This window comes from Cervus canadensis, chromosome 13 (assembly GCF_019320065.1).
Source record: "Cervus canadensis isolate Bull #8, Minnesota chromosome 13, ASM1932006v1, whole genome shotgun sequence".
NCBI classification, from domain to species: domain Eukaryota; kingdom Metazoa; phylum Chordata; class Mammalia; order Artiodactyla; family Cervidae; genus Cervus; species Cervus canadensis.
In genome coordinates this window covers 55,192,466-55,208,723 of record NC_057398.1, presented here as the reverse complement: position 1 = coordinate 55,208,723, position 16,258 = coordinate 55,192,466, and the positions used below count along the sequence as shown (strand labels likewise).

At 40.1% G+C, this 16,258-nt stretch overlaps 2 protein-coding genes across 2 annotated transcripts in view; one reads left to right on the top strand and one right to left on the bottom strand.

The window, feature by feature from the left end:
- IARS2 (isoleucyl-tRNA synthetase 2, mitochondrial) overlaps window positions 1-8,958 on the top strand; it is a 44,610-nt gene extending 35,652 nt beyond the window's left edge. Inside the window, exons 16-23 of the mRNA XM_043485875.1 lie at window positions 244-346; window positions 1,237-1,362; window positions 1,672-1,803; window positions 2,612-2,718; window positions 3,871-4,016; window positions 5,166-5,356; window positions 7,128-7,272; window positions 8,445-8,958. Coding sequence (XP_043341810.1) covers window positions 244-346; window positions 1,237-1,362; window positions 1,672-1,803; window positions 2,612-2,718; window positions 3,871-4,016; window positions 5,166-5,356; window positions 7,128-7,272; window positions 8,445-8,587 — 1,093 coding nt within the window. The 3' untranslated portion in view covers window positions 8,588-8,958. The remainder of the gene's footprint in view (window positions 1-243; window positions 347-1,236; window positions 1,363-1,671; window positions 1,804-2,611; window positions 2,719-3,870; window positions 4,017-5,165; window positions 5,357-7,127; window positions 7,273-8,444) is intronic.
- A 570-nt stretch (window positions 8,959-9,528) lies between these two features.
- Window positions 9,529-16,258, bottom strand: part of RAB3GAP2 (RAB3 GTPase activating non-catalytic protein subunit 2) — a 103,005-nt gene continuing 96,275 nt past the window's right edge. The window contains exons 32-35 of the mRNA XM_043485874.1: window positions 13,552-13,641; window positions 13,131-13,352; window positions 12,352-12,510; window positions 9,529-12,155 (exon numbers count right to left, since the gene is read on the bottom strand). Of these exons, the coding sequence (XP_043341809.1) occupies window positions 12,000-12,155; window positions 12,352-12,510; window positions 13,131-13,352; window positions 13,552-13,641 (627 nt within the window). The 3' untranslated portion in view covers window positions 9,529-11,999. The remainder of the gene's footprint in view (window positions 12,156-12,351; window positions 12,511-13,130; window positions 13,353-13,551; window positions 13,642-16,258) is intronic.

Sequence of the window (16,258 nt, the reverse complement as noted above, 5' to 3'; positions counted from 1 at the left end):
TAACAAGTAAATAAGATCAGACATAAAAAAATAATAATAATCAGGATGAATAAGCAGCTTAGAATTAGACTTTGAAGAAAAATTTTCATGCATAATCTGTCAGGAAAAATTTTTAATTTTTGTATCAAACTAGGATACTCTTTTTAAGCTGTAAGTCATCTTCAAAATGTCCATCATAATTGTGTTTATTATTATATTGTATATAATTGTGTATATTATTATAGTAGTTATTTGTCTTCTTAGAACAGTGGTTGTTCATGGATTTACCCTTGGAGAAAAGGGAGAAAAGATGTCCAAGTCTCTTGGGAATGTCATTGATCCTGATGTTGTCATCAATGGAGGACAAGTAAGTGGTTCCCTAAAAACTCATTTTATTTTTGTTTTAAGGCTCTTAATTTGGCAGCAAGACCCTTAATATAGTTACTTCAATGTAAAGAAAAAAAAACACCTCACAAAACTGATTTTTATACTAGTAGCAAATGCCTTGCCATATTTTAAATCCAGACTCTTAAATTTTGTGACTTTTTTGAAAATGTGAAGGATTGGGATTGTTGTGGCTTTTTTGACTTATTTCAGGTCTGAATCTCCAGTTAGGTTCATGCTGTCCCTTTTTAAATTGTCTGAACTTTAAAACTTTATAAAGTATGGTTTTACAGTTAACTAGAAACAGTATAAGAAAAAAAAATGAGACAGCTACTTTCTTTCTTGGAAATTATACACTTTAAAGCAAGTCATTAAAGAATATCAAATCTGGGGCTGCTGGTAATTTGGTTTATTTTGGAGTTGCTTTCAGAAAAGATACTGCTTATCTGTTCTTTAACCCTTTTGGCTTTTAACTGCCCTCTTAGAGTCCAGTAGTCACGTCTCTTGGTCAGAGTAGCTTGGGCATTTGAGAGGGAAAGCACCCCCTCCACCCCCGTTCACTCCCCCATGACAGGGGCATCCAGGGCAGCACTCTGACTGCCCACCTGCCGTGGTAGCTCTTCACAGATAGCTTAGGGAAGACATTGAACCAGGCTGCAGGCCATACTCCCCCTTTTTCCAGTTTCGTTGTTTTTTTAGATGCAGCCTGATCTCTGAAATTGTTAGCTTATTTCATTACAGTACAGGTACATTTTATGCTCATGTCGTATTCAAGCATTTCAGAATAGGAGTCTTACCTAAAACATCTGTTCACCAAATTGTCATCGAAAGCTATTTATTTATTGGTATTTTTTTTTTCCCCTCAATGAAAAGGATCACAGCAAAGAGCCCCCCTATGGTGCTGACGTGCTTCGCTGGTGGGTTGCCGAGTCCAACGTCTTCACTGAAGTCACAATTAGTCCATCTCTGCTGAATGCTGCCAGAGATGACATTAGCAAGGTCAGGATCACTCCTCTTTCTGTTCCTTACTATTCCTGAATGAAAAGTTTACTGAGTCCTTGTTAAAATAATGAGGCCCGTTTTGTTGGCACTTGCACAACTGAATGAAAATGAGTTCTCCATATGTTGTGAGCTTTAAAAAATATCATATGTTAATTTGTTTAGAAATATAAGTAGTCATGTTAAAATTTTTATATACTATCTTCTTTATATTTTATATTTTACTGTGATATGATAAAACAACTTCAGTAGTAATTGAAGGACTCATATTTCTTGACTGTATATTTCTTTTTTTTTCAATGCTTATAGCTCAGGAATACACTCCGCTTTCTTTTGGGAAATGTGGCTGGTTTCAACCCAGAAACAGATTCCATCCCTGTCAACAGCATGTATGTCATAGACCAGTACATGCTACACTTACTGCAGGATTTGGCAAACAAGGTGAGTGAGCATTAATACGCTTTTGGAGGTAGCACAGTTGTGTGTTGAAATCTGGGTTGCGTATTGAGTGGAACCGACTTTGTTAGAAGCAGTAACTAAAGCACTGAGGAAAGTTACACTTGATCAATTCCGCATGTTCCTAGGTTGACTAGGTGTGAAGTCTTAGAATCCTTCTGGTTTCTCAGAAGAGACGAGAGTAGTGCCTGGTGGCAAAAGGAGGCCAGGCTTCTCCTCAGGCCTCGTTTTCTTCTGAAAATCAGCTCCATGTATAAGAAGGAATAAAGGTGAGATGTACTTTTATTTGTCTGCAGATGTATAGAAATACGCATCTCAGAAGTATAGCAGTAACTGAAATGACAATTCTTATGTATCTTGTAAAATACTGTCTCACATATAAACACAAATAATTTGTATTTTCTCAAAAACATTGGAATTGCTTCTACTTAAGTCAGAGTCGTACATATTTTGCCCAGTTTTACTTTTCTGGCATAAATGAGGGAACATTGGTAACTTTTTAAGTTTTGCTGTTTTAGAATAGTGCCATTTCATCACTTAAAACTTGACCTTTTCATTTGATGCCTGTTCTTTTGTAGAGTCCAGGGAAAATTATTCTGTTTTTTCTGAGGATAGTAGCCTTTCATATCCAGAAATGACGTTTTGAAGATCCTTAAATGCTCTCACATTTTTCCTGTTTTGTGTTTGTCTGTCTTTGAAACGTATTTTGAAAAGGAACATATTCTGCTCATGATGACTTGCATTTTTATTTGCTTATCCCAGCTTCCAAATTTATTTTGGTTTTGTTCCCTAGATTAATGATTCATATAAGCAGTATGACTTTGGAAAGGTTGTTCGGCTGTTACAAGCATTTTATACCAGAGAACTCTCCAACTTTTATTTCAGCATAATCAAAGATAGGTATGTATGACTGAACATTGAAATGCTTAACAAACAGCACTTGACTATCTACTCTGCTTGGCAAATGTTGGAAAGCAGAGGCCAGCAGTGGGGGGCCTGGGCCATTACTAAGAAGTTGGATTCTTGACTCAAGTCTGATTGGGCAGTTTCATCCTGCTACTTGCTAGTTTGATGAGCTGAGGCAACTTATCATATTATCTCAGTTTCTTTACTCATGAAATGGTAACATAATACCTATTTCAGAAAGTGGAAATGAAAAGATAGAATATAAGTAGCATACTGAATGTTGTGTTTGACAAAGCAAGTTCTCAATAAGTAGTAGCTGTGACTGTGAGGTCATGAACACAGTGCTTGTTCTCAGGAGTTTGCTGGCCTTCGGGGGGAGAAATATTCAGGTAATTGTTAATATAATAGCATCATATAACATCAGTGATGCCCTTTGAGAGGCAGGCTGCATGCTGTCTTCATGTTTTGCTCCTGTAGAAACTTAGCCATTGTGAAGTGCCAGCCCCACCCATCAGCAGCTCAGGGACCTTCCATTGGGATTACAAATCCCAGTCCTTCCCTTGGCGTACTGATAGGGTCATCAGGGTGGGGTGCCCGCATGCTTGCTAAGTTGCTCAGTCCTGTCCTACTCTTTGTGACCCCTTGGTCTGTAGCCCACCAGGTTCCTCTGTCCATGGGGACCCTCCAGGCAACAATACTGGAGTGGGTTGCCATTCCCTCCTCCAGAGGATTGTCTCAACACAGGGATCAAACCTGCGTCTTCTGCATTGCAGGCAGGTTCTTCTGCCACCTGAGCCACCAGGGAAGCCTGTAGGACTGGGGACTCGAATCTTAAATACCCTCAACTGACTTACTAATTTTCCTTTCACTAAGTTGTCTAGATTCTAGTTATTGATCTGTAAGACAGAATTGGACATAGCATAGCTATGAGTTTTTGAGGATGTGTGCACACCTGGAAGGAGTCAGGTGGAATAGGGGATGTAGTCAGAAGAGTTGTATGATGGAATATTTTATCCTTTCATTCGAAGACGGTTATAGCCATAGACTTAGGCATCGTCAGAATAAGCTCAGCCTGAGGCTGGTCCTATGTTGGCAGTGACTGTGTACACCATGTTGTCAACCACTCAATGAGTTGTTCTTGTCCAGGCTTTATTGTGAAAATGCAGATGATCCCAAGCGACGCTCTTGTCAGACTGCATTAGCTGAAATTTTGGATGTAATGGTTCGCTCTTTTGCTCCCATTCTTCCTCACTTGGCTGAAGAGGTATTCCAGCACATACCTTATATTAAAGGTAAGAAATATTGATTTGTTCTCTGAGTGAGAAAGACCCTGGCTGAGGGTGCAGCTTCTCCTTTTACCTGCTTCAAGTAAGAGGCACATACTCATCTGTTAATACAGTGACTGCTTTGTGGCATGATGCGTCTCAATTTAGTAACTGTAGTTTCTGCATCTGTATGTAGAGGAGGAGGATGAACTTCAGCATGTCTTTCAAGCCACTTTAAAATGCTTTCTGAAATACATTAGCAGCTTGACTATACTGAGAAAACACTTTTTCTTATACACCTTTATAAATGTCAGAAATATATTTTAGGTTTTACTGAAAGTATAGTGCCTGCTAGTGAATATTTTTCTAATCTTTTTCCTGTCTGATTACATTAAACACAGAAAATTAGAAATTTTACAGTCAGGATGTCACTCACGACCTTATTTATAACCCAGAGACATCTACTGTAATATTGGGATATTTCTATTTTAGTTTCTTCTAGGCATCCTTTGAGATCTTACTGTATATCTTGCCCTTTGTTTACATTTCCAAATGTTGATGTAAATATTTGGTAAGCATTTAGGATGCCAGCAAAGGTCCATATAGTCAAAGCTATGGTCTTTCCAGTAGTCATGTATGGATGTGAGACCTGGACCAAAAAGAAGGCTGTGCACTGAAGAATTGATGCTTTTGAACTGTGGTGTTGGAGAAGACTCTTGAGTCCCTTGGGCTGCAAGGAGATCAAACCAGTCAATCCTAAAGGCAATCAATCAGCCCTGACTATTCATTGGAAGGACTGATGCTGAAGCTGAAACTCCAATACTTTGGCCACCTGATGCAAAGAGCAGACTCATTAGAAAAGACCCTGATGCTGGGAAAGATTGAGGGCAGGAGGAGAGGATGGCGACAGAGGATGAGATGGTTGGATGGCATCACCGACTCAATGGAGATGAGTTTGAGCGTTTCAGGAGTTGGAAGGACAGGAAAGCCTGGCACACTGCAGTCTATGGGGTCACAAAGAGTCAGACATGGAGTAGCAACTGAACAACAACCATCCTAATTATTAGTACCACAAATAACAATCCATATTTCCCATGGATAGTAAACGTGTGATGGTTTGAGTTTTATATACAGTTTAAAAATATATATAAATTGGTTTAACTTTTGTTTTTTAAGAACCCAGGAGTGTTTTTCGTACTGGCTGGATTAAAACCAGTTCTATCTGGAAGAAACCTGGACTGGAGGAAGCCATAGAAAGCGCGTGTGCAATGAGAGATTCATTTCTTGGAAGCATTCCTGGCAAAAATGCAGCCGAGTATGAGGTGATCATTGTGATCGAGCCTGGGCTGCTTTTTGAGATCATGGAGGTGAGCCGCAGTTTGTTCCTTTTGAAATAGTGTTTGTATCAAAGTGCTCCATGTAAAATCTGGTTTCAGAAGATGTCGATGTAAATAGTACATTAAAAAAAAAATTTATAAACTAGGATTTCTGTCTTCTAATCCTAATATTAGTCACTGACTCTTTGTTTCCAACCTCTGCATGTTTCCTTTTTCTTCTCTTATAGAACGTGTACTCTGTTGCTACTTGTATTTTACAGGTTTGGACAGGAAGGTGTAATGAAGTTCTGTTTGAAACATGAGCCCTCAAGGGCTAGTTAGACAACAGGCAGCACCTGGCAGTAATATCTGAATACACAAAAATTGGGAGTTTTGTGTTAAGGGTCTAGTTTTCTGAGAATTTTATCCATCTGGACGAGATTCAAAACAAAAATGTTTTTTTTCATCTTTTACTCATGAGTTCTGAAGAAAATTCATCCACACCAAAATTTACCATGTGATCTGAAAGCATTCATCCAATTTTTTTTTTCAGAAGGGCCATCAAAAGTATCCCTTTGAGATCTTAAAGGTTGATTGACTAGACTGACTTAGAGCCTATCATACTCACTCAAGATTTTTTTTTAGTTTTAATGTTTGAGAAGAAAAGAGTTTTGTGACTTAAGTTTTGACATTTGACTGGTATCATAGTCTACTGAAAAATTACCATCTCGACTGGTTGGAAGTTCAATCTAAATTTTTAATAATATAATTAAGTTGATTAAGATTCAAGGCTTGAGATAGCTAGTAGGTATAAGATGGTTGCTCAGTTAACAGAAGTTTGATAAGATGTTGATGTTTTAAAACTTACAAGTTGGGAAGCTCATGATTGCCATTTTTTGAGCCAGGAAACTGAGGCCTGTTGAAGCTGTGACTTGGCTGAGGCTACTCAGCCTGGTACTGAGCTTTCCTACTGCATATCATGTTTCCTTTGACTTCATTAGTTCTGAGTAGTAAGCTGAAAACAGTACAGCTTGCTTGGATCATTGATGCTTGGAAAAAAAAAAAACTTCAGGATTTTAAAAAATGTGAATGTATTTTTCTTAGGAATTATACTAACTAGCTATCTGATGGAGTCCTGGATCTATCAGTTACTGATGGTGTAAATGCAATCTCTTTGAATCTCCTGTTTTCTGATGAGCTGGTTTTTTTTTTCCTTTAAGGGATTTTGTATTACTTAGCTCACACACTTACTTTGAAGATCAGAATTACAATGAAAAATGTACGAAAGTGCTTATCAGATATCCCAATTCAGTGTGCTTCAGAAGAGTTCTGAGCATTATCCAGGCTGCCAGCATTGGTCTACACCGCTAAAAGCATATCCTTGTTCAGATAGTATCTTAACCCCTCTCCTTCTGTAGGAAGCACTGGATACAGGGGTGAAGTGCGGGCTTTGAGGCTGACAGACCTGGGCTGGAATTGCAGCACATTATTTACTGGCTGGGAACCTCCCTGTTTCCTCATTTGTAAAATGGGGGTTAAAAAATGCTGTTGCTGTTTTGTGACATTTACAAATAATGGGTGGATATTTAGCATCTAGTGAAGTGAAGTGCCTGGCATAGAGTTGTATTCTCAATCAATACTATTAAGAGTTTTTAGTTAAAAGCTTTCATACTAATAAGATTTGATTTATATAATAGTATTAGCTCAGGAGGGGATGGTCCCAAAATATTTCCTCACCAAATGTAAGAACTTGCAGTGTCTTTTTATAACCTTTGTGGTAACAATTAATTTAGATAGTAACTTTCAAATGCTTATGCCCAAGATGCTACAAGCGGAGGAGACTTCCAGTACTTCTCAGTTGAATGAATTAATGATGGCGTCCCAGACAACTTTGCTTTCTCAGGAACCACGAGGAATAACTGAGGATGTAACTGAGCTTAAAGGGACATTTCTAATCAATTTAGAAGGTAAGAAGGAGATGAGACTGATAACAAATACCAGATAACAATGGTATGTGGACAACCGAATGATAATTACAGTTCTCCTCCAGCTTTCCAGTGGATGACTTGGATTCTAAAGGCAGATACACACTTGGGGTGCATCTTTCTAGAAAGTGAAAACAGTGGCCAGGTTTCTGAACCAGCTCTCTAAGTGCCCTACCTGGTGATTTTGGGAACACAGGGGTAGGGAGAGAAGAGGGAAAACGTCATTGTCACCAAATGTGAAGTCAGTCTGCCTTACTTCAGTTGGTCTTTGTGTCCTGGCCTTTGCCTAAACCTACCATCCCTCTCTTGTGTTGAATCTACAATTTATTATGCTCACCCCAAATTACATATTGTAGCCACTCTTAATGAGTCAGGGAAGTTTTATTGAACTCATTCCCCACAGTGGTTATCTTATAAGCAAACCTTTTGTAGGTATTTGTTTGATAGGGGATTTTTGTCAACTTACTTCATTCTTATTGATGGAAATGAAAGCTGAGTAACGTTAACAGAATAACATGAGTGTATCTAGGAACAGTGATGCTCTCTGTATTTCATAGTAGCTTTTAGGCACCAGCAAGAGGTGGGAGACTAATTTATAGCCATCAGTTTAAATTTGAGGCTTGGCAGCACAGATGATATAGTAGACTCTGTATTAATCTGCTTTCCAGAATGTTATATTCTCTGTGCAGTGACTAGAAAATGATTTATTTTCTGTACTGTCCTAGTCTGAGGTCTATTCATTATGGACAAATTTTTGTATCCTTTTGTCCAGACCAAGAAGTTTAATGTGGGGGCACTGCTCGTTGTCCCTCTAATTGGGCTCTTTTCCAATTCTTAATCAAGAATGTAGCTGGAGAGGAGAGGCAGTGTAATTATCAGAACTGGACACAGATGAAGAGCAAGCAGGCATGCTCTGCCTGAGTGGATACAGAACTCCATGACCTGTGGAAAAATCAGCCTCTCAGGGTCTCAGATTCCTCCTCTCCCCGCAGTCATCAGATTGTGTGAGCCCACCATCTTGGCTGTTTATGTAAGGGAAGCAGTATTTCCCAAGGCAGGGAGGAAGCTCTGAAAAGGGGGCACCTGGAGAAATACAGAGATGCACAAGTTCAGTGGCCTGTCAGGAAGACTCTTCGCATGTTTTTCTTCCACAGGTGGCGATATTCGTGAAGAGTCTTCATACAAAGTAATTGTCATGCCAACCACCAAGGAAAAATGCCCTCGCTGTTGGAAGTACACGGCTGAGTCATCAGACACGCTGTGTCCCCGATGCGCAGAGGTCGTGAAAGGGAAGTAGGACTGCGGTGTGTGTCGACAGCTTTCTGAGCAAGAGCCTCCTGACAGGACTAGGGGTCTAGATGGATTGTTTACAGTACTGGAGAGAAATCCAGGATTTAGGTAATGAGTGGAAGAGTAAATGGTTGAGGATGAGAGTCAAAGTCAGAGCTACGAGTGTTTTCCTGTAACTAGATAAACAATAATGTGTATATATACATATGGAAACATATACATATGCAGGTGGATCCATAATGGACTTACTCAGAACATAACACTGAAAATGCTTGCCTACAAATGTGCTAAGCGGAAAAATGTTTTATATTTTATAAATCTTCTTCACTCAGTATTTAAGTTCTATAACGTCTAAAAATAAAGGCACCTGGAAAATTACTGACTGGTGGTGGTACGAAAGTTTTGAGTATCAAGTAAAACAATGTGTTTTGAACAGGAACGGTGCAGGAGTGTGTCACTTGAGATGAAAAGAGTAATTTCATTCTGCCTTAACAGCAAACATCAACCTTTTCAGAACAGCTAGTTCTTTGGACTGCATACCAGAAAAAGTCACCAAATATGTCTCATATAAGAGGGGACAAATATATTAATACTATATAAATGTTAAGGAAACAATATGAAAGCTGAAAATTTATTTCACTAATATACATAAGTTCACAACAATGAACAGACACAGAAAATAGCAGTATATACAGAATTTGACTACTTACATTACAATAGATAATAGGGCATTTTATAAACAACTCCATATAGGATTAAAATCTTTCCAGGGATGGTTAATTCTATTTAGCAGAAATATAACAAATCATTCCTATCAGGGTGAGGGAGGGCTTTCAGAGTTGCTGTAGAGTACTTTTTAAAAATATCTGCCTAAGTGACATGAACCACAGTAACTATTAAGAGAACTTATTCCATGTATGCTTAGTGTTATTAAATGAGTTTTCTGTGATTTTAAATTGTAATAATTTTTTTTAAGAAAGCTATTTAAATTTAACTGTGTTCACTTTGACCCTAGTTGAATTTTTATAACAAAGGTGAAACTCTTTGCTCCATACCTCATTTTTCTCTTTACGAAAGTAGGATGCACTTAGAAGCCTGGTACTATTATTTCTCTCCATCTGCATTTATCCTGTATATTCTAGTTCTACATCTAAACACAACTTGTAATGTAGAAGTTATGATTATTTGAACCCTTTTGATTTCATTTGCATTTACAACAGAATTGAACAAGGTACAGAATGCTTACTTAATGATAACAAGGAAACGTACATGGGGATAGGAGTATTTATAAGAAAAAGCTACTCACAGGTAAACTGGCTTTGCACCAATAACTGCAGTATGTGCAGCATACCTGTTTCAGAAACTGCCTGTTCTGTGTGAAACCTAATTCCTTTCTTTGTGGCTCTTCGTGGTTACAGACTGCATACACAGGTATTTATTTTCCTTTCCTCTACCAGATTTATTTCAAAAGCCCTTAATGAAACAGTAAAATATTTAACTGCTTTTCTTAACCATGCAACTGAGAATTCAATTTAAAATTCTCTCAATGGCAAATTTTAGGATTATAAATCTAACTAGAGACTCAGTGATTTGTTATGGTCCTAGGAGCCATATTTCAGCTTATTAATATATTCTCAACAATCCCAAAATTTTTGATTATGTGTCCTAACAGAGTAAGTTCAACCAGTTTTATTATCTAAAATGCTTGTAAGATATCCCCCAAAGTGATAATGGAATCAGAGTGAGTAATTTACCTTTAAAAATGCCTGTAATTCCAAGTTTCTTTGACCAGCCTCCAAGGTTCATAACTACTTTCAGAGTATCTAGACAAGTCACGGAAAGAACTCATCTTTTAGAGTGCATGTAACAAGTGGCTACAGAACGCCTGATACTCAGAAATCACGTGAATGTGTCTGGATGGGGTACCGGGGATCCCAGCAGAGGCTGAGGGGCCGGACCGGCTCAAGGCCCTTTTCAGTGTTACTACTGCAGATGTATGCCTCGGTCAGACACATGGGCCTTCACCCCAAACACTCAAGGCACCTGAAAAATTAATCTCTCACGATTTAAAATGAAACAGTAATTACCAGGTTTTAGACAGTTCTTATTTGAATGTGATCTCTCTGTTAAAAATAATTTACACTGGGATATTCTCAGACATGACTTTTTCCTTTATATTCCTGAAAACAACGCCTCAAATTTGCACAATTGCAAGAGCTGGCTTCTACCTGAGGAAGTGAAGAAACAAACTTTTGTATCACAACGGGTTGCTACGTGTAACAACTGTGACCCAGGACATGTCAACAATTGTGCTGTAAGGCTACATTCCAAAGATTTACCTTGATAAATACTTGGTATTTGTACAGCTCAAAGTACTTTTTTTTTAGAGTTTTGGTTAATTTGGTTTTAATCAACAAATGATTATCCAGCACTTGGACTGCTCTAGGCACTGTAGGGTACAAAATTAGCTGTATTCATCCTCTCAAGCCAGCAGTGAGGTAGGTTTGCTAAGCTGTAGTATCATCCCTAAGCATTTTCTATACTGTTCCTAAGAACAGGTAACACGACCAGATCCCAGAAACAGACATTTCTAAACACTTGTAGGAAAAATAAAGCTGGATTTAAATTTTTAGCATCTTTGCCCTTTTTTTAAACATAAGTTTTACAAGATAATACATTTTTACAGTTACCTGATGTGGATACAATTTTGAATGTTGGCAAAAAGCAAATCTTAACTTGCATTATAATTAATTTTGCTGGGTTAGATTGCATCTCAGATTCTGTTTTGGCAAGTGCAACAGGTTAAGGGTTCTACTTAGTGTCCCTTCTGATGAATATGATGGTCTTGAACCCATTATTCCTCCTCCGATGGCACCAGCATAACCTCCTCTGGGAAAGAAGCCTGTCAGCATCCAGAACTCCCGGGGGCCGTCCCCCAGGACGGGATTAAGCATAATAACAAAAGCATTTTCCCAACATTTATTAAAACAAGAGTGAGAGAGTTCTCTCATTTTACTGATGGGGACTATACAGGAACACATTTAAATTTAATTACAATAACATTTTGAGTACGAAATATAGAATCTTATAAGAACATAATCTGTAAATTATAACCAGTTTTAAATAGCAAATTTGGACAATAAAGCTACTTAAGTGCTTGAATCAAAAATAAACAGGAAAACGGCTTCAAGAGAAATTAATAGTATAACTGATATCTGTTTATATTTTATTGTCAGTATTAACCAAAGGTGGAATTTAGCCAAGACTGCACTTTTTAAAAGTAATGCGTATTTTTATTTACTTTACAAAAGAAAAAAACATATTCCCTCCATAAAATTCCAGATCTTATTGTGTAAAATAACCATGCACTAGTTCATATTAGAGTCACACAATTTGAGACTGTATGTAGGAGATAAGTGTCATAAAGGAGGAAGAGATATGGCTTCTACAGCTTCAGTGAGGTGTAAGGCTAAACTATACTGCCCGTGGTTTTCTGGTAAAAGCTCAATGACTTTATTTACTAGTTTAGCTGTTGTTGCAATGGGCACTTCTGTGTTTTGAAGATCCTGGGGGTTCTGCAAATGGAACACAAAAATAACCCATCAGTTACATACAACTAAGTAACTGCTACTTAAGAGTTAGCAGGAGAGTAATTTCCCAATAAAAATGCTTTTGTTCAGAATTAAGAAAATTCAATTTTTCTCCACTATTAAAAATGCATATGAGAAAACGTCCAGTGGCTGTCTGCCTTCCCTCACGCCCGGCACTCACCATGGCCTTCAACCAGGTGCACAGCGTTGGGGGCAGCCTGGCCAGCAGCTCCAGCCCCTCCCTCGTCTGCGTGCAGAGCACAGCGTGCGCCAGCCGCTGCCCGATCAACACCAGCAGCTGCGAGGCCAGGACTTCTTTGTCCTGAACCTGGAGGATGGCCTGCAGGGGGGAACGTGGACAAACGTCCGGACTCCATGTCACTTCTGCCTCTGGCAAGGTTCCCAGTTTTCTGAGTCGCTGGCTGCTTCCTGTCCTTGGGGTTCAGCTCACCCCTGATCACCCTATTCTACTTCTGCTTATTTACAGGATCTTAGTGATTTTCTTCACAGCATTTACAACTCAATCCAGAATTGAGCATGCTTCTCAGCTCCCACAAGTAGACTGGATTTGGAGGAAGGCACCATGTCTGTTTACTACTCTGTCCCTCTGCATAAAACAGGTCTGGCACACAGCATGAGTTATACTAAACACCGGCCAGAAACAGGAATTTGATTAGTTTTTATTAAAAAAAAATTTTTTTTGGCCAAGCTCTGCAGCATCCAGGATCTTAGTTCCTTGACCAGGGATCAAACCCAGGCCCTCAGCAATCAAAGCACAGAGTCCTAACCACACTGGACCACCAGGGAATTCCCTATTACTTATTTTAATCCTGTTCTACTATTGTGCCTAGGAGTTCTAACAAAAGAAGGAAAAACAAGCTTTACCAGCAACTTTACTGATTCTTTACCCCAACTATCAGTTTTACAACTTGAGCCCAGACGACACTCATAGGCTGTTACCTCCTCTCCTAAGTGGTCAGCTCCATAGTTGTAGAGTTCCCCCACGTAATGCCTCCTAACAACATCTTCATTGACTTGAAGGTGATGGGCCAAGGCCACGGCCAGTACTGGCCAGTCCTGGTCTTGACCAAAAGGGGTGGTTGCTGCCTCTTCTGTGGAGTCTCTGTCTTTTGCGACTGTGTGTCGGGCCTGGACAGCTGCACTGACAACTTTCAGTAAGAACTTGAAGGTGGAAAATCAGATACAGCAACATCTTGTTAGTATTTTCATTAAAAAAATATGTAATTCCAAGTAACTTGGCTTTTCTGTCACTTAGAATAGTTTTTCCATTATAACTAGTTATCAAAAAATGACATACTTTAAAGAGAAACTAGTTCTCAAAAATACCTTAGAGCTGGTCATCCCAATAGCTGTAACTTACCTGTTGTCGTACAGAAATAAAATTTGGATCCATTTCCCCACTAGGTAATAACTGAATTGAAGTTAAGTCCTTGAAAAATGCATTTTTCCCCTAAAGAAAAAGAAGAGACCAAGAAAACTGATGAGTATGGACTGTTACTGGAGGGTGGGGGGGTAGATTTTAAAATGAAGTCATTTAACAAAGAATAACTCATATACCCATGACCAATTCAGGTTGATGTATAACAAAAACCATCACAATAAAGTAATTATCCTCCAATTAAAAAAATTAACACTTCAGAATTCTGTTCTTTTGATTTTCACAAGCATTATGGGTGAAAGCAGCCTTAAGGATGAACCCCAGGGGTGCCCTCCTGGTACCCATGCCCTGTGTAATTCCACTCCCCTGAGTTGGGGCTGGTGAGCAGGGTTAGGCAGAGAGGACAGCCTGACACTTTCAAGATCAGGTGACACAGGGCTGTGGCTTCTGTCCAAAAGCTGCCCTGTGCAGTCACCCATTAGACGAGAACTGAGTCCTGCCAATCCTCGTGTAAGCCTGTGAGTGGATTTCGATCCCCACCCTGGTGGAGTCCAACTGCAGACACCCGAGAGACCGTGAGCCAAAGCCGCCTACACTAGGGGAACACAGATCGGGACTCAGGAAAATGACACAACATTTGCTGTTTTCAGCCACTGAGTTTGGGGATCATTTGTATGTAATGGGGCTTCCCTGTTGGCTCAGATGGTAAAGAATCTGCCTGTTATCTAATAATCAGTAACTAATACATAGTAGGTACTTTGAATCCTCTTAAAAACACTTGCTGAACTGTTTAAAAGCAACTGTTTAAGAGAATAGAGCCAAAAAGGAATATCAGAAAATATGGTTTCAGAAGTTCTCAGGAAGGAAATGCAATACAGAGCAAAGAGCACCAGCCTTTGAGTTGCAAGATCAGGGCTCCAAGCCCACTCCTTCCACCCAGGTCATTTTGAACAAAGGATCTCACCATCCTAGGCTGCTGTTCTTTCAGGTCATGCCAGATATCGTCTAAGGTACTTTCTAGATTTAACTTGTGATTACAGATCATCTGGAGGGACTGCTGAGTAGAGTGAAGCCATTCATTCTCTGGTGATGGAACATGCAAGATTTCTGACAGCAATCTGCTGCATCTGAACATCACTTTTTGAGAGTTTTCCCACGCACTCACTCGCAGTCATTACTCTGTAGTTTCTACGTGGAGGTCTTGGGTATTGGGGTCTGTTCTACAGAAGGGCCTCCGGGATAGGGAGTATGTGTGCATTTATTGTTTACTATGTTCCAGACACTGCTGAGCACTTGGTGTTGAATATGTCATTTAACACTCAGGACAACCAGGAGTCATGACTCTCAGGCTAGGAGAACTGACTATACCAATAAACGCGGAGGTGGGATTCTGTGTCACATGCCCCAGCACACACTGCTTCAGGATTTGCATGTGAGTCACACAGCTGTCCCAGACCACTCAAGCATGATCTGGGCTGAGACTAGCATCACCACTGTGCCTGTCCAATGCTGGATGTGGTCTCATTTTGAAAAGTCCCTTTTTGAGGGGAGTACTTATTAAAAAAAAAAAAAAAAATCGAATTTTAAAGTACTTACCAGAAGTAAATACACTATTTCTACTTATATTTACTCTTCAAACTCAACATGTCCAGAACTCTTCTAAAGGGGCTTCCTTTAAATGCCATGTCCAGTCCCCCAAACTTGAAACTGGGTTGAATTTTCATCCTCTCTCCTTCACCCTGCACTATTCTGTCATGAGGTGGCTGATTTCTCAAAATTCCTCCATGATCTTTATTATTTCTCCCTAGGCCACATCATCACTAACTCCTGATTCCCACTGGCTTCTCCAAGAGGCTTGATTTCCTTGATTTCCACTGGCTTCTCTGCCCACCACTGCCCCGAGTCCCTCTGCAGACCTCTGCCATCTAACTTCTCTTTATCATCTCCTTAATTATGAATGTACCAAACATTTATCGGGCTCCCATCATGTACCTGGCATGGCACACAGACACGGGGACATGTAGACAAAGACTTTGAAGGGGAAGTGACACTGAAGGGATAAGTGAGTAACAAACAGGAACCGACCATGTGGAAGAGCTGGCTGTGACAATGGAACAATACAACAGGACAAGAGGTGAGAAAAATGCCTGCCTTCTCCCAGGGGTGGAGGTGGTGAGCAGTGGCTATAGCATGGGGTGTGAGGAATGGACAAGGGGGAGGAAAGGTTAAGTCAAGGGGCGGGGAAGCCGCCTTCTCCGGCTCCACGTTTCCATGTGGCAGGAAATAGTAACAACATGGTTAGTAATAGTAGTTGCAACAGTAATAGCACTCACTGCTCCCCACACTGGAGGTGCCTTTGAGAGGAGGAACTGAGCTCTGGGCAGCACCCTGCTTTTCCCCTTCTTCCAGGGGGCAGTCCTCCTGCAGGGGCTCCCGTCCTCTGCTCCCAGCCTCAGGAGCCCGAGGGGTCTCCAGCGGTGGTCTGGCTGCACAGAGAGACCACCACTCTGGACACAAGCCCGGGTGGAGAAGCCAGTCAAGGCTGTCTTATGTCCCGGCATGAACCTAACACGACTGAATCTGAGTTTGGGAAGGAAGGTCTGGCAGCAGGGACTGCATGGAGGGAAGCTGGAGGCTGCTGGACCAGCCCAGGGGAGACGATGAGGCCTGAGCCTGGGCCACAGTGACG